The sequence below is a fragment of the Vipera berus genome (assembly GCF_964194415.1).
Source record: "Vipera berus genome assembly, chromosome: Z".
NCBI lineage: Eukaryota > Metazoa > Chordata > Lepidosauria > Squamata > Viperidae > Vipera > Vipera berus.
In genome coordinates this window covers 100,939,093-100,961,891 of record NC_138205.1, presented here as the reverse complement: position 1 = coordinate 100,961,891, position 22,799 = coordinate 100,939,093, and the positions used below count along the sequence as shown (strand labels likewise).

General features: G+C 36.9%; 2 protein-coding genes across 3 annotated transcripts in view; one reads left to right on the top strand and one right to left on the bottom strand.

Annotated features, from left to right (window-relative positions):
* Nucleotides 1-3,995: 3,995 nt before the first annotated feature.
* On the bottom strand, nucleotides 3,996-12,240 carry RPA3 (replication protein A3). Its single transcript, XM_081345209.1, has 4 exons — nucleotides 12,043-12,240; nucleotides 8,673-8,747; nucleotides 7,389-7,497; nucleotides 3,996-5,230 (listed from the first exon to the last, which is right to left on the bottom strand). Exons 1-4 carry the CDS (start codon nucleotides 12,139-12,141, stop codon nucleotides 5,154-5,156), a joined length of 360 nt encoding a protein of 119 aa, XP_081201335.1. The 5' UTR covers nucleotides 12,142-12,240; the 3' UTR covers nucleotides 3,996-5,153.
* A 131-nt stretch (nucleotides 12,241-12,371) lies between these two features.
* Nucleotides 12,372-22,799, top strand: part of UMAD1 (UBAP1-MVB12-associated (UMA) domain containing 1) — a 53,355-nt gene continuing 42,927 nt past the window's right edge. The window contains exons 1-2 of one of the 2 annotated variants that reach the window (XM_081345207.1): nucleotides 12,372-12,455; nucleotides 15,720-15,818. In XM_081345207.1, coding sequence (XP_081201333.1) covers nucleotides 15,737-15,818 — 82 coding nt within the window. In that variant the 5' untranslated portion in view covers nucleotides 12,372-12,455; nucleotides 15,720-15,736. Of the gene's footprint in view, nucleotides 12,456-12,530; nucleotides 12,781-15,719; nucleotides 15,819-22,799 lie in introns of those variants that run through there. The other variant, XM_081345208.1, reaches the window with a different exon arrangement.

Below are 22,799 nucleotides of genomic sequence, written 5' to 3'. Positions count from 1 at the left end.
GAACATTCGAGTCCAATTGCCATTGTAAGTTGAATACAACAGCAACTTTATTTCAGTTGCTTTTTTATTTCCAAAAGAATATGCCCTTACTACAGCAAGCTTTGCATTGATACTTTCTTTTTAATATTTACAAATTATATAGTTCAATCTTGTATTTAAAAAGTTTCAAATCTTCAACTTATGTTTCCTCTTCAAAGTAATTATCTTTCAGAAATAAACGTCACCTGGATCACTAATTAGTCTGTTGTTTTGCATTTTTGTCAAACCAAGCAATTGCATTTACCAATTATAGTAATATTTGTGGCTAATGGTCTTTGCTTTCTAAGAGAGCAACCATTTTCTGAATGCAGAGTGAAATGGTACCTACTATTCATAAAGCTTTTTAGTCTATCGATTCCATTGCAGACAGAATGGTTAAAAAAACCTCTTACATCAGATATGAACTGCTTCAAGTGTTGAGTGCTTAGAAACCAAACATATTTTAAGTAGAACATTTTCAAGCATTCTGTGTTGTTTCACATGTGATTCTAAATTTGTCTTCTGTATTCTTATAGTATAGTGGGAGGATCAGTTGTGTTCCTGCTATTGATTTAGGCTGAATGGATGAATTGGAAATAAACTTGGACTAAAGCAATAGGCATTTATGGAGTACAATGAGGGACTGCTATCCTAGATCTGTGATTAAAAGAGATCTACAGCTAGAAGGGCATTTTTTCAGAGGAAAGGAGAAAGGGACAGGATTAGAAAAAGCAAATTGATTAACAGCAAAATCCCTATTCTAAAAGACAGTAGAGAACTGCAAAGTGGCTGAAGTAGCAGATGTCATACTAACTAAAACAAGCAGCTTCAACGTTTTCTGCACCACTGATGCAGGGAGCAAAATGTTCATAGGACCTGAATGAATCTTGGAAGTCTTCTAGTACAGCCTTAACCCAAGACAGGAATCATTATGCCATTCTGGACAAATGGTTGTCTAATCTTTGCTTGAAAACCACCAATAATGGAGCACCCATAACTCCAAGAGGAAGTGTTGCATTGATTAATCCTTCTGTCAGGAAATTCATCCTTAATTCCAGGTTGGATCTCCCTCTGATGAACTTCCACCCATTGCTTCTTGTTCTGCCCTCTGGTGCTACAGAGAATAAATTGACACCCTCTTCCCTGTGACAGTCTTTCAGATATTGGAAGACTGTAATCAGGTGTCTTCTAAGCCATTTCTTCATTAAGCTACAATACCTAGTTGTTACTTAAGTTTAATTCACCTCACATATTTCATCCAGTTAAGATTGATGAACTGCATCTGATCTCACTTTGACTTACTGACCACTACTGTTAAAAGAAAGAGTACTGTAAATTGCCAGCAATACAGAGTGGTGATAGAGTGTAGAATTAAGTGGAAATTTAATTTAAGAGATTTACTTTAAAAGAACAATATTAATGTAAATAGAATGACTGGAATTAATTACCTGACAGGATTTCCTCCTAAAGATATTTAATTTGAAAGATATAGTTTTCCTTTCATAATGCTTTTAATAGCATATCTCCAAAGCAGAGAAAGGACACTTGAGCTGAATGAAGAAAGTAAGAATAAACAAATTATTCCCAGCTTCTACACTGGGAGTTTTATTTTTTTAAATAATCTTTGGTACATATTTTTAATCGTATAGTTCAAGTCAGATTATTGGTAGCCTTCAGCACAAAATAATACTCTTCCTTGTAGAACATGGGTGTAACAGAAGGGAAAACCTTTTTCTGGATTGTCACTGTTCCAATGGCTGAAATATTTGAACTATTTTTGAGCTGTATTCCATTAGACCACAGGTAAATTATAACATTTTAGTTGGGCTATATTTTCCCCAGGGTGATATAAAACATATACTGTTTCAAATATTTTATTACTTTATCAAAATACAGAAATATGAAAATAAGGAAAAATAAAGAGAGGAAAAGGGAAAGAGGAAAAATGGGCAGGATAAGGGAGAAAGAAAAAAAAAGTATTGACTTACAACTTTATTATTTGATTATTATTAATGGACAGTTAACTAAACCATGTTCAAAAGGGTATGAGACAAGGATACCCCTTATCTCATTTGCTCTTTATATTGGTCTTGGAAGTTTTGAATACTAGGGATATTAGGCAAGGAATATTAGACAAGATGAAAAAATAACATGTATAAATATAATAAATCAAGTTTATAAATTGAGAGCCTTTGCTGATGATTTAGTTACATTTTTGCAAGGCTCCAAAAGCAATATAGAATATTTGATGAAGAAACTAAATGAGTTTGGAGCTTTAGCTGGCTTTAAAATAAACAGAAAACAATGCTTATTAAGAATATGACCTCCCAGGGTTATGAAATATTGACTAAAAAGTTGGGTTTTAAGGTGGAGAAAAGTTAAAATACCTGGGGATTATACTGACAAATACAAATACTAAATTGTTTCAAAATAACTTGGTGCCTTTTTGGGATATTTAAAAAAGTCTAATTAAGATGTGATAAATTCTACCCATTATTGGGTAAATCTGTAATTAACATGAATGTCTTACTAATGATGCTTTTTGTTTCAGACTCTACCAATACTTATAACTGATATTCCATTTAGCAATAGCAAATGGACATATCTAAGTTTATATGGCAAAGAAAAAAAGAAAAAATTGGATATAAATTATTGCAAGATGCTAAGGAGCTTTGGATTTATGATTTGAAATTGTATTTTGATGCCTGTTGTTTGGTTTGGCTAAGAGTGGGTGATTCTCCAAAATAACAGGTTGCTTGAGCTGTAGGGCCATGAATTAAGATTTGGATGGCATAGATATTTATAGTATGGTAAGGCTAATAAATATTGATTTCAAACATTGTTAGATGTGCCATCCTAAGACTTTGGAATAAATATAAAGTAAGGTTCATTCCAGGAAGCCTTTTTATTATTATTATTATTGGATTTATATACCGCCCCTCTCCCGAAGGACTCGGGGCGGTGTACAGGGCAATTAAAACACAATATACAGCACATAATATACAAAAATTAAAACAAATTAAACCAAATAGCCCAAGCAATAAAACACGTTCTAAAATTTAAAATTTGGAATTTAAAATCTAAAACCCCAATCCCTCAGTCCAGGCTGGCAAGTTCAAATAACCAAGGCTTCAGGTCGCGGCGAAAAGAGCAAAGGTCGGGAGCCATCCGGAGCTCAACAGGAAGCTGGTTCCAGAGGGCAGGCGCGCCCACAGAGAATGCTCTCCCCCTGGGGGCTGCCAGTCGACATTCCCTGACCAACGGCACCCTGAGGAGTCCCTCTCTATGGGAGCGCACAGGACGATGGGAAGTTAACGCCGGCAAAAGGTACTCCATGCCATTTAGGGCTTTATAAGTCATCACCAGCACCTCATTTTATCAAAATGAAATGGTGACGAGGCCAAATTGGTGGAATTATGGTCAAATAACATCTTTCAATTATGGTTACCCTATCATCAGATCTAAAGAGGAGTTATAATCAGAAGGTTTGCATATTTACAATAGAAATATGCAATTGGTTTGCATGTGTACAATAAAGATTTAAATTAGATTTAAAAAGCTATGGATGTAAATTTGTGAAAAATGAATTGGAAATCCTATTGTTTGAAACATGAACATATTTTTGCTAAGGTGTATAAACTGTAATTAAAATTGGAGAAAGAGTATGTTAAGTATTACATGATTCAGCAGGCAATGGGAGAACATGTCCCATCCTTGTCCAACTCCTGCAAACAAAGCAATTTGAAAGCATGCAAATATGAGATTAATAGATACTTCAGTGGAAAGGTAATAGCACTGCATTAAATTGTATTGGCCACATGACTGCGAAAACATCTTGTGGGAGTGCTGGCTACTTGGCCTTGAAATGGAGATGAGCGACGTCCTTAGATTTGGTAAAGACTATTGGAGTAAATCTGCAGGGACTCCTTTACCCTTTACTTCTTTATGGATAAAGAATTTGGAAAAAAAATGGAACTTTAATGTTATATATGTTGACAGCAGTAAGAATATTTTATGCACAAAAATTGAAGGATACTTTTATTCCCACACTGAACCAATGGTTGCAAAATTTGATGGAATTAGTAGAGATGGCAAAATTGACTGCTTTAGTCAGAGAAAAAAACACAATTTTGTTTCTACTTAGAAACTGCATTTGGACTTTGCGTTTGAGATGGAAAAAATGAAACTTTGATTTTGGGTTTTGCAGATTAGATAGGTTTGTTGTTATAGAAATAGCTAGTACATATTATTATATAAAAGTAAAAAGTTGGTTTTATGTTACTGCCTTATTCTGCTATTCTATAAAACATATATACAATCATACTGAGAAACAATACAAGATAATTTGAAACTCATACACTCTTTCTCATTTGGTTAGACATTTTAAGGGTCTAACCGATTTTTTTAAATTTGAATTATTTTATTTATAATTGTTAATTACATCTTTAAGTGAAACTTTTTTCTCCTTTAGCTTTTAATTCAACTGTTGTACTTCTATACAGCAGGATTTTACCCACCCTCAAGTGAAATAAATTTAGAATGAATTCAAGCAAATAATATTTGCTTGAAGAACAAATGTTTAAAGTTTATTAATGATGAAAATGACACTATCTCAAAACAGATTGTAACAGATTACACAAAAGCTTAATTGTTGGCTAGACATAGAGTAAATCAAATCAGGTATCATTCCTCATTAACATATCAAAAATAGTTGAAGTATTTCAGGCTTTGATAAACATCATGTATACATTTCCATAATTGCGTTATTCTTTTTGGACAGTTATTCATATGTAGAAGATAAGGAATTTTGTCATTCTTTCCAAGCCTGGCATACTCAAGGCAGGCTGAACCTTTATTGTAGTAAAAGTGTGATCAGCTCAATAAAACTTCTTTTAACTTGAGTATTTTTCACACACATAGATTTATCTCAAAATGTTTACATCAAAGATAGGTTACTGTCCACTGAAGTCCACTGATAGGAAAACAAATATGAAATCCAAACATTTGCAACATATAGTAGATAAAAAAAATATTAGAAAATTAGATTTGTAGGAAAGTTGTTCCTCACTGATGTTCTTCATACTTTTGTTCAATAAACATTATAAAAGGATCTCAAATACCAAGATAAACATCAGTCATACATCAGTACTGAAAGGGTAGTACTCAGGAAACTCATGGATAACTTTTACAGCCTCACTGTACATTGAAAGATCTGAAAGAAATTGGACAGAAAATGAAAATAGAATGTATTGTTCTATAGGAAAATACAGGTGTTCTAATGATGCAATATTAATCATATTTTTCATCTACTTTAAAAGAAAAGCGAATTACAACCTTAATCCAGATGCAAAATATTTCAAGGAATTGCTTTTAATATGATTGAATCCATGGATAAATTAAACTGGATATCCAAGAGTTTTCACATATATTTTATTTATTTATTTATTTATTTTATTTTATTGGATTTGTATACCGCCCTATTCCCGTACGACTCAGGGCGGTTTACAGGGCAGTTAAAACCATGAATACAAAAAATTAAAAACAATTAAAACAATTAAATTAAATTTAAGCCCCAAGAGTAAATCTAAAACCCAGTTAAATTAACAACTCCACAGTCTGGACCAAACAGATCGAAGAGCCAAGTTTTCAGGTCCCGGCGAAATGAGTGAAGGTCGGGCGCAGTCCTAAGTTCTGTGGGTAGTTGGTTCCATAGGGCAGGCGCACCCACAGAGAACGCCCTTCCCCTGGGAATAACCCGCCGGCATTCATTAACCGGCGGTACCCTGAGAAGGCCCTCCCTGTGGGGGCGCACAGGACGAGGGGAAGATGATGCCGGCAGCAGGTGTTCCCTTAGATAGTCCGGACCCAAGCCATTTAGGGCTTTATAGGTCATTACCAGCACCTTGAATCTCACCCAGAGGGCAACCGGAAGCCAATGCAGCTCACGGAGAAGAGGTGTTACACGGGAGTATCGGGAAGCTCCCATCAAAACTCGCGCGGCTGAATTCTGCACCAGTTGAAGCCTTCGGGTGGTCCTCAAGAACAGCCCCATGTAGAGGGCATTGCAGTAGTCTAACCGGGAGGTCACGAGCGCATGAGTGACTGTACGTAGAGCATCTCGGTCCAGATAGGGACGCAACTGGCGCACCAGGCGAATCTGGGCAAAAGCCCCCCTGGTCACAGCTCCTATATGATCTTCCAAACTGAGCTGTGAATCCAGGAGGACTCCCAAGTTGCGAGCCCTATCAACCGGGGGTAATACCTCATCCCCTATTGTTAATGATGGAGAAGGCTGGTCAGCCCGAGATGCCGGTATGAACAGCCACTCAGTCTTGTCAGGATTGAGACGAAGCCTGTTTCTCCCCATCCAAACCCGGACCGCCTCCAGGCAACGGGACATCACAGTGAGGGCATCACTGGGTTGGGTCGGGGTGGAAAGAAAAAGTTGGGTATCATCAGCGTACTGGTGATACCCCACACCGAAACCACGAATGAGCTCACCCAGCGGCTTCATGTAGATGTTGAACAGGAGGGGAGAGAGAACCGACCCGAGGGACTCCACAAATGAGAGATCTCGGGGCGGACCTCTGCCCTCCTGTCAACACCGACTGCGAGCGGCCCAGGAGGTAGGAGAACCACCGTAAAACGGTGCCTCCAACTCCCAGTCCCCTGAGACGCCGCGGTAGGATACCATGGTCGATGGTATCAAAAGCCGCTGAAAGGTCTAATAGGACTAGGACAGAGGAACAACCCCTGTCCCGAGCCCGCCAGAGATCATTCACCAGTGCGACCAATGCCGTCTCTGTGCTATGCCCAGGTCTGAAACCCGATTGGTACGGGTCGAGATAATCAGTTTCCTCCAGGAACAGAGGAAGCTGATGCGCTACCACACTCTCAACAACCTTCGCCAAAAAGCGAAGGTTGGAGACAGGACGATAGTTATTCAAAATTGCCGAGTCCAGGGTGGGCTTCTTGAGGAGGGGCCTCACCACTGCTTCTTTCAAGGCAGAAGGGTATATAAATATATCCATAATAAATTTCTATATAGACGAAAAACTGTAACTGAAAAATCTAGGCTAAGCATCAGTAGGATCCTGCTCAGCTGGATATATGGTTTTATTTTTTTTTCAAATTAAGAAATTTTGAGAACTGGTTTGCTTCTGCAAAGTTATCGTGAATATTTCTGTATTCGCATGCTTAGGCATGGAAACAAAAACTATTATGCTGAAACAGAGGCTCCATGTGGATTTAAATTCTGATGTAATGAAATTGTATATATTACAGAAGAATTAGCAAGAGACTTTAAGGAATTAGAAGCTTATTAAAGACTAAGAAAAAGCCACAACGAAATACAAAAATAATTTGCTTACCAAACATGTTTTTATCTTCTTTGAATTGCATATATGATGAACACATGATATTCAATTGATTTGTAACTCTTCCTACTACTTCAATAACACCAGAGATCTCTTCTTCAAGCTAGCAAAGTAGATGAGAGTTAGCATCTCCAAAAATCAGGAATTTTAATTTATTTATTTATTTATTTATTTAATCACATTTATATACCGCCCTTTCCCGAAGGACTCAGGGCGGTTTACAGGGTGATTAAAAAACAGGGTGTGCATTACGGAGACTTGGTTGGGCTCGGAGGGAGGGGTTCCTCTGACCGAGTTATGCCCTCTATTTATGCCCTCCAGTTATGCCAATCATTTCAATGAAATTTGGGGAAAACTAAAATGAAATCTTTACCCTATTTTCATGGTTAAAATTCATCAATAAAACTTTCTAGTAACCATTAAGCAATGTTTTAACAAAAAGGTTTAGGTTGTATTAAAGATGTTAAGAGGCCATAGTAGAATAGAAAGGATCTCACTCAGTATTTTCTGCTCATAGAAATAATTTCTATTTCCTCACATTGTAACTTAAAATTAATTTTTTAAGAGCATTTGGCTTAGTCAATGCTTGTTTCTCCTCTCTTATTGTCATTTAGCCATTTAGCCTTGGTGGAGCAGTGGGCTAATGCCTCCTTAAGTAACACCAGCTGCCTGCAATTAGTGCAGGTTCGCGTCCCACCAGGCTCAAGGTTGACTCAGCCTTCCATCCTTCCGAGGTAGGTAAAGTGAGGACCCAGATTGTTGGGGGCAATTAAGCTGACTTTGTAATAATGCCGCTTGGGGGTGTGTGTGTGTGAAAGCCCTAACAAGCAGGCATATACGTAGAATGAAGGCTACTGCTAAGCTTGTAAGCTGCCCTGAGTCTTCGGAGAAGGGCGGGATATAAATGGAATTAAAAAAAAATTTAAATTACAACACCTGAAACTGTGCTTTGCTTCTGTTAGAATAAAATGTAATTGAGTCCTATATCAGTTAGTATGGATGACAAGAAAGAGGCATATATCATCCCAACAAAATCATATCAGGAGAAATGATAGTGCTAGGAGAATGGGACACTAACAGACATCAATACATGTTTTAAGAAGATCCTTGTTGATACTACAGCAACATTAGAATGATAAGAGTTTCAGGATAACCTTTTCATAACCTGATATTGGTGCATAACAACGTGATATTGTCATTGAAATGAAAACTTCCAAGCCAATAAAAATGACAACTTGTAATAAATTACAAGGCCCTTTAATGCATATTCATACTTACAGGTGTATTTAGCTCAATTGCTGCATTTTTTCCTTCTCCATCCGATAGAAAGAAGAATTTCCCAGATGGATGGATCTACCAAACAATAATTAATAGTAATATTTTAATACAAGATAAGATCCACACAAGGAAAAAGGTTAACGCTGTGTCAGAATCAGAAGTCTAATAGCACCTTTCCTTTTTATATGCAAGTAGTCCTTGAGTTATGATAATAGAGCCAAATCAATTTAGCTGTAACTTATGATGGTTGTAAAATCCAGTCATGGATTTTTTTTGGTGGCAGTTACTAACTGAATCATTGCAGTTGTTAAGCAAACTAATGTAATCCTTCACTATAGGTGCAGTTTTGCCCCAAACTGGAAGTAAACGCCGGTTTTCAGCAAAACTGTTGTAAAATGCAGTCAGAGGACACTGCATGGGACACTGCAAACAGCCATAAATGCAGACCTGTTACCAAATATCTGAAGTGTGGTCACATGATTGCTGGGTGGGGCTGACTCCTTATGGGAACTTTGAACAGTATGCAACTGGTCATAAAGTTGAGGACTATCTGTATGTATAATTTTACTGAAAATGATTAAACGTAAGAATAAGACAAACTAAAAAAAGGAAAAGGAGACAAAGGGGAAAAATAAGAGAAAGAAACAGAGGTGCTAAAAATAGTTTCCAATCTTTTTTTATAACAGTTATAAATATAATTATAATATAACCTCTCTAAAGCTACATCATAATGATATTGAAACCTGCCAGGGGCAAAATATTAGGATCACACATGAAATTCTAATTAAACTGATTTATTACTACTCGTGTCTGTGAACAGGAATCTACTTAAATAAGTGTAATATTATTTTGATGCTAAATAAAGATCAACAGAATTCAAGAGGGGTTGGACTTTTGAGGCTATGCAGAGATTCTAGGCTAATTCTTCTTTTGACTCCACCTTCAAGTTTTGCCACTCATGTTACAAAACCGTAAGTTACTTTTCTTTTTTATACAAAAAGTCCATAAGGGATTTCTAAGCCCCAATAAACATAGCATTGCCTTTTCTCTAACTTTTAAATTTTGTTTGGCCATTTTGTGCGTGTGTGTTCTTTTTATTTGTATTATATGTTCTGTTTTAACACTTGCAATAACATTAATGTGTGTGTGTGTGTTTATGTGAATGCACACACACACACACACACACACACAAACACACACACACATTGGGTTATTTCAGGGAGCTCAGTCATCTTCACCAACCATTCCTCTATGGTAATGCCAAATCTTTCCATCTTTGTGTGTACAACAATCTTTCTACAGCTATCATGTAAACATATTCATGTTTCATGCCTTTTTTCTAACTGATTATCCATCAATCCCAAGAGGAAAAGTTGGTACCTTTCCAACTAACAAATTTTGTCAAAAGACAAACTTTCTTAAACTGCAGTTCACTTCACCACATGCACAGAGTGCATCTAATGAATGAAAAGGCTTGTGCTTCTTAATAAATCTATTAATCAAAAGAAATGGTACTGGCCTTCCTTTGATTTCAAGGTTGATACTGAATTATGATCTACCGTATTTGTAGTAATTGAAAGACTCTGCTCAAGTAAATTTTGCTCATTCTACCATTATAAAAATTATCACAGAATTACTGGAAGTTCATATGTTTTAGCAATAAAAATGTACTCAACAGCATTTTAGAAATAACTTCCAGCTTTAAAAAAAATACTACTATATTTCTTACCTAGCCTATTACAGTTCATCTGATTAACAGAGCCTGGGTGGAGCAGTGGGCTAATGCCTCCTTAAGTAACACCAGCTGCCTGCAATTAGTGCAGGTTCGCATCCCACCAGGCTCACGGTTGACTCAGCCTTCCATCCTTCCGAGGTAGGTAAAATGAGGACCCAGATTGTTGGGGGCAATAAGCTGACTTTGTAATAATGCCGCTTAGGGGGGGGGCGAAAGCCCTAATAAGCAGGCATATACATAGAATGAAGGCTATTGCTAAGCACATTGATTTGTGCTTAGTCTGTAAGCCGCTCTGAGTCTTCGGAGAAGGGCGGGATATAAATGGGATTTTTTTAAAAAAAGCCTGAGATTCTGTTACTGTATACTTGCTCAACTAGAGCAGGGTGAGTTTAATGTGATGTACGAATACCAAGAATAAGACAAATGATCCAGTCAATTAACTCCTGTAATCTAAACAGATCCAGATTAAACAGTTTAAACTAGCTGCATTTAGTTGTGTTATGGCAGGGGTTCCCAACCAAAGTTGTGAGATGATATTCCAGGGGGGGGGGGTTTAGAAGTTTCAAAATTATAGTGTATGTGCATAATTCGTTATTTTGAACTTTTGTAAGGGGTGCAAGAATATATCAGAAGCGTTCTGCAGGTGCGGGTTATAGAATAGGTTGGGAGCTGTTGTGTTATGGGAACATCTAACCCTAGAAAGATGAGTGATACTTCATATCAGTTCTCTAAGAAAAAATGCAGAAAACTTTATTATCAAAAAAGGCACAAGACAAGGATGTCCATTATCCCATTATTTATATTAATACTGAAAGTACTGAATAAAAATATTAGACAAGCCTCAGAAATTAAAGGGTTGGAGATAAAAGATGAAAAATATAAATTACAAGCATTCCGTTGTATTAGCCTCAAGCTTATGAAAAAGATAGAAGAATTTGGAGAAGTGGCAGGACTGAAAATTAATAGAGAAAAGACCAAAGTGATAACTAAAAACCTTACAGATAAACAAACAGAAAAAAACAGACCTTCAAATAGTTAAGAAAGTAAAATACTTGGGGATATATTTAACAGCAAGATGTGCAACAATAAAAGAAGATAACTACGAAAAATTACTAAAACACATAAAATTAGACTTGGAAAAATCTACAAGTTTCAATGTTAGGGAGAATAGCAACAGTGAAGATGAATATTTTACTAAAACTACTCTTTTTATTTCAAACAATACCTATAAAACTGGGGAAAATCTTTTTTGATGAATTAAATACATTGATTTTGAAATTCATATGGCAAGGAAAAAAAGCTAGAATTAGATTGAAAATGCTACAAGAAGCGAAAGAAAATTGAGGATTTGGGCTGCCAGATTGGACCTTAAATTATCAAGCATCTGTATTAACTTGGTTAAAAGAATGGATAACTCTTAAGACATAAAAGATTATTATACCTAGAGGGGCATGACCTATAATTCGGATGGCATGCTTTCTGGCTCAGGAATTCTGGGAGTTGAAGTCCACGAGTCATAAACGAGCCAAGGTTGCTCTTGAAATAAAGTGCTGGCATCTACCTGCCATTTCCCAGATCAACAAAGGTCTAACTTAATGGCGCTAATATCAAAGACAACTATTTCCTAACTAATACCTTTTCAAGGCGTCCCACGAAACAGACAAGCTTTCCAACGTATTGCGACAGTTGACTTGCGTTGACACGAACGCGGGGACCCTCTAATATATCGGCCATTTCAGAACGAAATCCTGGATAACGACTCAGCTTTTTGCCTTGGCGGGAAACTTGACTTCCGCTCTCGTGCTAGAGCGCGAGCGTATCACCACAGCAATTAAAGACACGTGGAAGCTCGAAACTTCCTTCCCCCCTCCAATACAGTTCCAGAGCTACAAACCCCCCCCCGCTACACGTGATTTGCAGGCGACAAGGAATGTTGGCAAAAGAGTAATGCGCAGGCGCAACGTGTCAACGTGCAATGCAGGCTTATTCCAGGTTGCGTCCTTAGTGAACCGGAAGTGAAGATTGTTGTGGGAAGGTGTCTGGAAGAGGTGGGTGTTTGATGGAGCAGAATAGGATTGATATTATAGTTGGATTCCGCTGTGCTGAGAGGGGAAGCTGGAAAAATGAAACTCGCCGGACACTAATTGCGTGATATTCTCAATTATTATATAGGGAATGATACGTTAATTTGTTGGTTAATTTGGTGATTTTGACGTTTAAAGTATTTTGACGGGCGAAGGGTTCAGATGTGCTCATGAGCTGTTTCGGAATTCATGAAGCAATTCTGACATTTTATCTGCATGATTAGCGAGAATATCCGTCATGCACAAGCTTGATTTAGAAATCTCTTCAGACGTATTCGTTTGTGTGTGTGTGTGTGTGTGTGTGTGTGTGAGTGTATGCAGTTTTCTTAACAATATTTTCAGTTTTGCTACTGCCTCTTACTAGGAGTGAGAATCCTTTCCAGTTTGTGCCTTAACCCGTACATCAAATTAGTTCCTTCAGTCTTATTTAGAGTATACAGCTATTTATGACAACCGTTGTGTTGGCAACGGTTAAGCTTGTTGCTATAGCTACAAGCTGTGTCTCATTTGCAGCTTACAGTGGTGCTAGAACACCTTGGCAACTCCTATAAATTCATCCAATCCTACAAAATTTGGTTTAATTTTGTGCCTAGGTAGCCCCAAATATAAGCACACCATTCTTTCTGTTCCTGGAAAGTGCTTTTCTGTCACAGCTATTGTACAAAATGTTTTTTAAAATGCATTATATTATTTCTTTTGGAAGGAGCTAGGCTATAAGCACTTGTGACTTGTTTTGGATAAGGAGGAATATATGATTAGCTCTTGAGTGTTATGGGAAATGTAACAACTATCTTTAAGATAGGGGAAATTAGATGGCAATTGTTTACTGGGAGACACTAGTATTGTGAAAAGGCCTGTTTTGTAGGTGACCAAATGGGAGACCTTGCTTATAATAATTGGGTTAAAGAGACAGCATGGGAATCCTTACTATTGTACCATTCTTCTAGCTGCATGGTGGCTCACTAAAAAAACTTGATCATACTGCAGATATGATTGGGGACTAGTCTGAACTGCTACAGAGTATTTTCAATCTCCTCTTTCTGAAATTAGAAGTAGTTTAGGACAGGGGTCGCCAATACCTAGGCCATGTCCCACTACTGGGCCTTGAGCCATTTGGAACCAGGCTGCAAAAGTGGTAGGCAAGCATGCACGCATGTGCACATCCCCACTTGCATGAGCAGCAGGTGAGAAGGCATGCATATACTCCATTTGTGTGAATGGCAGACATGCATGCCAGCTGCTCACGCAAATGGAGCTGCGTGCATATCCACCACTCACATAGAACCATCCCCTATCCTGGCCAGTCTGCAAAGCCAGAAAGGTTGGGGAACTGTGGTTTAGCAGTTCATGGCTGTCATGCAAGCATGGGTTTGAACTAGATCATGACTGGTCCAACTTGACTGCCATCTTTAGATCCAGTGTTCATCTCAGAGAAGAAGTGTGGTCATTTTGGTTACATGGAATTTTTCCATCACTATCATGGAGAAATCACTTTTTTGTGACAATATTGATTGGAGTTACCAGTCTATCAGTAAGATTGCTTGCTGAAATTTGTGGTGGATTTAGCAGGCTTCTTGGCAGCCCTTCAGAAATGCTTCACTCTCAAGTTAGTTTTGTTAGGTGTGTCTGGAATGTGGAAACAACCAAGATTAACAATATCACTTCCAAGTAGCCTCTTCCCATCTGCTAGTCCCATGTAGTTTCAGAAATGAAGCAGCAATAAAAATGGCAAAATAATTCACTTATTTATAAAACTTTGTGAATAAAATGAATTACTAAATTACTAAGAAAGTATGTGTGTTAAAGGACAGATAAATAAGAACTTTTTTGTAGTCGGTTACCATACAGCTGCCCTTGAAGACCATTTGGAAACTTCAAATGATGTAACATACATGTATTAACATGTATTGCCCTGTTCACTGCCCTGAGTCCTTCGGGAGAAGGGCGGTATACAAATATAATAAAATAAAATAAATAAATACTGCATGGATAATAAATGGTGGCATTTACACACCACATGTAACTACAGTACTCCATGAACTGCACTGGCTGCCAGAATGTTTCTGAATGCAATTCAAGGTGCTGGTTTCACCTTTAAAGTCCTACATGGCTCAGTACCAGGTTGCCTGAAGGACCGTCTTTTTTGCAAGAGTTTCTACCTGGTAAATCCAATCCAACAGGGCATGCTTCAGCCAAAGAGTGTTAACTGCTGGGAACTAGAAGAATGGCTTTTTCTGCCTTATAGAATATTCTCCCCTCAGAGATTAGAATGGCCCCAATCCTGTGGGCTTTACGCAAAGCTTTAAAAATGTGGTTAGATATCCGTCTGCGGCTCAGGATGGGTTAAAGCCCTGTTACTTAGCTTTATTATTGGTTGATTGATTATAATGGCTGCTGTTTGTATTTGTTTATTGTGTGGATGTTTATTTTAATGTTTTTGAAATTGCTGCCCCCGCCCCCAAAAGGCCACTTGGTGAGTTGGGCAGCTATAGAGATTGAATGAAAGAACAAACAAACAAATAGTAACAGAGTTGTTTAGTGAATTTGGCTTCCCCATTGACTTTGCTTGTCAGAAGGACACAAAAGGTGATCGCATGACCTTGGGACACTGCAGCCAACATAAATATGAACCAGTTGCCAAGCATCTGAATTTTAATCACATGATCATGTGGATGCTGTAACAGTTATAAGTGTGAAAAATGATCATAAGTCACTTTTTCAGTGTTATTGTAACTTCAAATGGTCACTAAAGGAATGGTTATAAGTCAAGGACTACCTATATTTAAAGTATAAAACTTAATTTAAATTATTGTTAATCTGCTACTGATGTTTGGCATTTGAGTATCTTTCAGAAAACCCTTTTTTAAATTATTGAATATTTTACTATCAACTGTTTTTCCATCCAGTAGTCTGGTTCTTCTAAGAACAATCCAAATTTAAGTTAGAATAGTTGCATAAAGGAGTACCTCCAGCTCTTATTGTTAAATTTAGGGAGCTGGAATTCTGCTTTATTGTGCAAAATGCTAATGCTTGGGAATTGACCATTCCTGCTTCAACATACAAAACCTAGGTAGTTTTTTTTAAATTAATGGTAATTATTTCATTGTCTCTCTTAAGTTTACCCCTTCCACATGGAATGCTTTCCAAAATTTATTTTGATAATTCTGAAAATGTGAATTTGTTTTGCTTAAGCAAAAAATGTTCCATCTCTTTACTTTTTGTTCTTAGATTTGCATTGCAAAGAGATGTTCAATTTATTCAGAAAAGGCCAGGATAGCAAAAAGATAGTGGTGACTGACAAAGAAGCAGATGGATTTGTTTTTCTGGGTAAGTGTCTTTAATCACATAGAAATCATTTATTTTTTAAAATTATTTTCTAGATACTGTATGCTATAAGGTGCTGACTGAAAAGTACATACAATGTAGTGGTTGAATAAGTACAGATTGTTACTAATCCAGTCAATATTTTTTAATAAATTATTATTTTGGGAATAAGAACATAAATGAATAGCTTATAGCTGTTGCAATTATTTTGCCCTCCTTCTTTGGTATAGGTTCTTTGCATGTGTAACAACTATCTCAATAAACAAATAATATAGTTTGTGATTTATTTCCTTTGGTTATAACAGTCTAAAAATAAGTTTCATATTATGGTTGCTTTTAGTTCTAAAGCAGGGTTTATTTAGCTATTCTAAAATAATTCCAATACAAAACTGAATACAAAACTTACTGAACAGTCACCACTTACAGGGGCTGCAAACACAATTATATATTTCTATTTGTTGATACACTTGATTTTGCTTTGATTGTTGTCTTAAAACATTAAAAAATGTAATGAATTCAGTAATAAAGGAGATTAAAAAGTAACCCATAGTTTTATATCTCAATTGAATCATGTACTTTAGAGAAGAAGCAATTGTGAGAAAAACAATTGTGGGGGAAACAAAAAAGCAAAGATGATTGGAGAGTTTTTGCTTTTCAGTAGCTAACTGTTCCTCTGTTGTTTCTATTGCTGATGTTCCCATTGCACTATTTCTCTGTGGGAATACTAGTCTTTTTCAAAAGTAGTCTTCAATGTATGACTTTGTCAAATAGCAAATAAGATTCTCAGAATTCTTTCCCATGAGATTTTATATGCTGCGTCATATCTCAAATCCTTTGTGGTTTTTTCTTTAGAGAATGAGAATGGAAACTATTCCAATCATGTGCCTGTGGGAGTTAGGTAGTACTACTGCTTACTATGTGTTGTTTTTCAGTAAGAGTTGCCCACTGCCAAGGCATGCATGCTCAAGGGTATGCGCTCATGTGCTTCCCAGTGGGTATACAATATAGTTGATGTTTCTGGAAAAGAAAGTTGCCAGAACAATTAATTTGCTAGGAACACAGAAAAACAACATTACTTCATGTGGGAAAACGAAGTACAGCACATGAAATTTTAGCCTTTTTCATTGCCTGTGGTCTGTTGAATTCTAGTTTTATATATATTTTGTGTTAACTAGTTAGGTAACATAACTCACATTCAGATCCTTGTGACTACATATAGACAAATCTTATTCTGATCTGTTTTCATTCATCCACCTTATGTTTATCTTCTACTCACTTCAAATTTTCTAGGCACAGGATAATTGTCTGGTTCATATTATTTGCCCAAAATATGTGAGCTTTTTGCCTTAAGAGAACAGTCAACAGTCAGTATTAATCCTATGTAGTCTATAGGAAATAGTTTGTGATTCTGTTCTGCAAGATTTCCTTCCTAAACACTGACAGACCACTACTCTAATATTTGGACTGATGTAATCTGAATTTAAAATAGAATATTCTTGTATTCAAGCATGTTGCCATCAAAGTCATAACAAACAGATGTGCAGTAGTTTACAGATAAGGTTATGACTTTTCAAAAGGGAAGTGGGAAAAAATTACATGCATTCTTAGTTACTGCCTTTTCAGTAGCAAAATTGCAACATCTCTATACTCGTTACTTTTACCAAATATGTGTTATTTGTGAGGTGTTCTTTTACTTCAGGGGCTCCCAACCTTTTCTATAGCCCGCACCCCTAGAACACCTCTGATATATTCTTGCCCCCCTTACAAAAGTTCAAAATAACAGCAATGAATTATGCATATACGCTATAATTTTGAAAACCCAAGTTTTTGCACTCCATGGAATATCGTCTCGGACCCCCTGTTTTACTTTGATGCAAGTAATAAGACTTCCCACCTGATAACTTCCTCTATAAAAGCCATTTCATGATTTTGGTTTACAGATTACTTTTATGTAATAACTACTTTCAGAAGTGAGAGATTTTTGGCTTTTTTGTTGTTGTCTATTTTGTGAATAATAGGGTTAAAAGTTCCACATGTCTAATTTCAGTACTTTGAATTCAATGAGCAAGAACTATGAGGAGATCAGAAAAACAACCCTCTCCAGTGTCATTGATTTCTAGTCGCATAAGGAGATAATTGCTATCTGTTCATTCAGTGTGGAGTCAAGTAATCCTCTTGGGTACTTGTTTTACACAAAAACAAAGTGCAGTATGCTTTTGAATCATTAGGTGGCATATTTCTTCATGTTCTCATGCTCCTTGACTAAATTGAATGCAGCATTATTACCAGCCTGTTCTTTTACCTAAAATCATATTTCGATATTTTAAATGTGTTTACAAAATTAATGTAATGAAATTTGTAGTCAGTTTAGTAAGTCTGAAATAATAGAAATCTCAAGACATGTTTCATCATTTATTCCAAAGCATGATTACTGATGTGTCATTGGAAAACAAAATACTTAAAAGAAGTGAATTTGTATATTTTTAAAGAGACAATAAAGGAGTGCAGGAATAGGAATTACTATAAGCTTCATTTTGTATTAAAATTGTAAGAAGTACAGTATATATGTTGGCTAACTTCACAAATGCCATCATATTTTGGCTGAATGAACTTGGTAGGTATTTTCCAATGCAGATTAATAGAATTTAGATAATAAAGGACTAATACTTTGTGGTGTAAGGGATGTTTTTCTTAACAATAGAATCTTCTATGTACTGCTTTCTCTGGACTTTGTATAGTGTCAGGTCTGAGTGTTCCCACTGGTATCTACAAACACAAATGTTTGTCTTCTAGCAATTTTATTTATAGATACAGTTATATAGTTCTGTAGTGGGTGTAACCTTTAAAAATAGTATCTGCTACATTTGGATAAAATAGGAGAGTAGCTGCTAACCTATATAGAGAGAATATTTTAATTTGCCATGAGACCTATGTAAATTTATAAAGTTGCACTACTGTTTAATCCACCACATATATCTTTATCTAGTTAGCCTTTAAAATGTGTTTAAATATCTTCATATGAAATTATAACAACATTCCAAATAGTCCAAGACCCTGTAAATGGATCTGTTATTTAGAGTTACTTTGCAATCTCTGTCTTTCCTCATGTTTCACACTAGGTATCAATTTTCTCTTAAAAATATGTACTTATGGTCAGGTCATTTCTGCAGATAATCCTTGGGTTACAATCACTCATTCAGCAACCATTCAAAGTTACAATAGTACTGAATGAACGGAACTTATGACCAGTTGTTGAAGTTGCAGCCATTGCAGCATCCCACAGCCATATGATCACCATTCGCAACCTTTCCTGCCAGCTTTCAACAAGCAAATTCAATCGGGGAGCCGGCAGGAGGTCACAAATCACTCCCACTCCCACTGCATTTTTGCCCATCTGTCTGTACTTTGTAGCTCCTGCCCACAACTCCTACCATCCTGTGCTCTGTAGCACCCACCTGCTGGCCTGCTTGCATGGGACTCCTCTTGCCATCTTGTAGTCACATGAAGTCTTTGCTTAACACCTATGCAGTTCTGGAGTTACAACAACAACCAGGACTTCCAGTATTGTCATTGCTAAGCAATGCCATCATGTGACATTATGCTGTACAACTGCATCACTTAGCAACAGAAATTCTGGTCCCAGTTGCCTTTTTTATCTCAGGGCTACTTGTACAACTTTCCCTTCTGTGAAATTTTTTAATTTATTGTAATATATACAGTATTATATTTGCCAAAGACTGGTGAACAAATATATATATTATGGGAAGATCCGTTCCTTCTCAGCAGTTGTGCTAAGCCGGAGGTCTATGACTGAGCTCTGTATTACCCAGAGCATTCTTCTTATCACACATCTTCCCTAGGATCTGCGAGTGCTAACAAATGACTTTTAGTAATACTATCCATTAGTACACTGTTGTCTCTTTCAGTCTTAGCAAGAGAATTGTATAAATACTGCAGAATAAATAGGCTAAAGTTTGAAATACCAGCAAATGAAGGTAAAATGTTTGTGCCAAGAAAAGGGAAACAGTGATTCGCAGAGATGGCTGAACACAGGAAAACGAGGAAACAGTAGTTTCAAAGTCAAAAGAAACAAGCACATGTTTAAAGAAAGGTTAGTAGAAATGTGTTGCTGAGCTGTGGAATCATTTCCAAAGTTATGATTTCAAATAAAGCGCTGCCCTGGGACCAATAATAATCTTTATGTGATAATTGTGCTGAAACTTATTTAAGAGGTATAAAAAGTCAGACCAACTTTTTAAATTTTATTTTTTAATTCAAGAATAGTTATCTAAATTCTACTGAAAATGCCCCAGTTCAAACATAATTGTAATTGTATGTTATACATAAACTAAGGCTGTATGCTTTTCTTCTGTTCTATTTTGTAAAGAAAATTAAAAACTTGGTAATTTAAACAAAGCACATTTTCCAGTAATATCTAAATTTAGGTAATGTTGCTCATTTAGGTAATGTTGCTCATTGATGCCAGATTGAGCAACCTCTTAATGTTGTCTATTCCATCTTTTTCTAGCTTACCAAGGTTGTGGTCTACTTTATCAAATGCCTTACTGAAATCTAATTATACTACATCCATAGCATTTTGGTGGTCTACTAGTTTAGTCACTTTACCGAAGAATGAAATAAGATTGGCTTGGCATGATCTGTTTTTAACAAACAGATCATGTGGTGGCTACTAGTTGTGATTTTGTTTGTTTCTAGTTGTTTGCAGATCTGGTTTTTGATTATCTTTTCTAGGATCTTTCCAGCTATTGATGTTAGACTGATTGGTCTGTAGTTTACTGGGTATGTTTTTTCCCTGCTTTCTTGAAGATGGGAACCACATCAGCCCTTTTCCAATCCTCGGGTACTTTCCTGGTGGCTCCAGGATTTATGAAAGATGTGGTGCTATGGTTCTGAGATCTGCCAGCTCCTTCAGAACTCTGGGACGTAATCTGTCGGGTCCCGGTGACTTGTATTCGTCAAGGTCGGATAGGTGTTCTCTGACCATTTTTTTGCTTATTTTAATTTTTGTTTCTAGCTTGTCTTTTGCAGTGGTTTTTTTAGTATGGTGGGCTATAGTTTCTTTTTATTTATTTTTTATTTTATTTTTTTATTTTAATTCCATTTATATCCCGCCCTTCTCCGAAGACTCAGGGCGGCTTACAAACTTAGCAGTAGCCTTCATTCTATGTATATGCCTGCTTATTAGGGCTTTCACACACACCCCCAAGCGGCATTATTACAAAGTCAGCTTAATTGCCCCCAACAATCTGGGTCCTCATTTTACCTACCTCGGAAGGATGGAAGGCTGAGTCAACCTTGAGCCTGGTGGGATGCGAACCTGCACTAATTGCAGGCAGCTGGTGTTACTTAAGGAGGCATTAGCCCACTGCTCCACCAAGGCTCTTTTTGTGTGAAGACTGATGCAAAGTATGAGTTAAGCAGCTTTGCTTTCTCCCTGATGCCTGTTATTTCCTTGCATCTTCTCTCTTTAGTGGGCCTACAATTTCCTTGACTTTTTTCTTGTTGTTAATATGTTGGAAGAAGCTTTTTTTATTATCCATGATTTCTGTTGCAAGTCTTTGTTCATTCTGAACCTTTGCTTTCCTGACTTCATCTTTGCATGTTCTGATAATCGGCCTTAGCTATGTCCCTGTCTTTCCTTTTTTTGTATTTGTCCTTTTTGTCTTTCCGTTTGTCAGAGAGAAATTTGTGCAACTATGTTGGTTTGTTCTTGAATTTCTAGTTTTTCTTTTTCAGTGGTATTGTGCTGGTCTGGGCTTTTATGATCGCATTTTTCAGAGTTTCCCATGCTTCTTGGGTTGTTTTCCCCTTTAGTATTTTCATCCATGGGATCTTTCCTAAGTTCTCTCTGAGTTTGTTAAAGTCAGTTCTTTTGAAGTTTAGGACACTGGTTGGGTTGTTTTCTATTGCTAGTGTTTGCATTATATTAAATTCCACTATGACATGGTCACTTTCACCCAAGATTCCGGCAACTGAGTCCTTCGGGAGAAGGGCGGTATACAAATATAATAAATATAATAAATAAATAATAACTTCAACTCCCTCTATCACTTCTTCTCTATTAGTAAGAATTAAGTCCGGTATAACTTTACGTCTAGTTCCCTCCTCCTTTTGGTTGACAAAGTTGTTGGCTAGGTTGGTTGGGAATCTCTTTGATCTCCCACTTGCTGCAGAGTTTGTCTCCCAGTTGATATCTGGAGAGTTGAAGTCTCCCATTACTACTATGGGAGACTACATCCTACATACATTTGTTAACTGGTTGACAAACAGTTCATCTATTTCTTTTGGTTGGTTGGGTGGCCTGTAATATACATCTATGCAATCTCACTTTTTTTCCTCTTTTATATTGACCCATATACATTCTGGAGATATTTTATCTTGGATCATGTGCATTTTTCCCCCCATTTATATCCCGCCCTTCTCCGAAGACTCAGGGCGGCTTACAAGCTTTCTGTAGATATGTAGTGTTCTCTTACATATAGTGCAACTCCCCCTCCTCTTTTTGTAGACCTGTTTCTTTTGAACAATTTGTATCCATCCATCAGTCCATTCCATTCAGGGGTTTCGTCCCACCAGGTTTCTGTAATGCCAATTATGTCATACCCTCCCTCGTGTACTGTTGCTTCTAGTTCACCCTGTTTGTTCCTCAACCTTTGAGCATTTGTAGCATTTAAGACTTTTATGCCTGTCCATGGGTATGTTTTCTGCATCTCCTGATTGTTTTTTAAGTTTTTCTTTTTTTCTCATTGCTGCCTACTTCATTGTTTATTTGTTTTCTTGGGATTTATGATTGGTTTTGGGTTCTAGAAATTCTAAAGATTGGTCATCCTTCCCCCTCAATTTTAGTTTAAAGCCCTCCTGATGAGTTGGGCCAGTCTTTTTCTGAGTGCATTTTTGCCTATTTTCGTGAGGTGCAGCCCATCCCTTGCCAAGAGCCCTTCGCATAGGAAATGCAGTCCATGA

Coding starts and splice junctions, on each gene's coding strand:
- RPA3 (XM_081345209.1), bottom strand. CDS start 12,141: ATGGCCGATATATTAGAGGGTCCCCGCGTTCGTGTCAACGCAAGTCAA. Junction 7,498..8,672: donor CAATTGAGCTAAATACACCT/GTAAGTATGAAT, acceptor CTACTTTGCTAG/CTTGAAGAAGAGATCTCTGG. Junction 5,231..7,388: donor AGAAGATAAAAACATGTTTG/GTAAGCAAATTA, acceptor AATTTCTTTCAG/ATCTTTCAATGTACAGTGAG.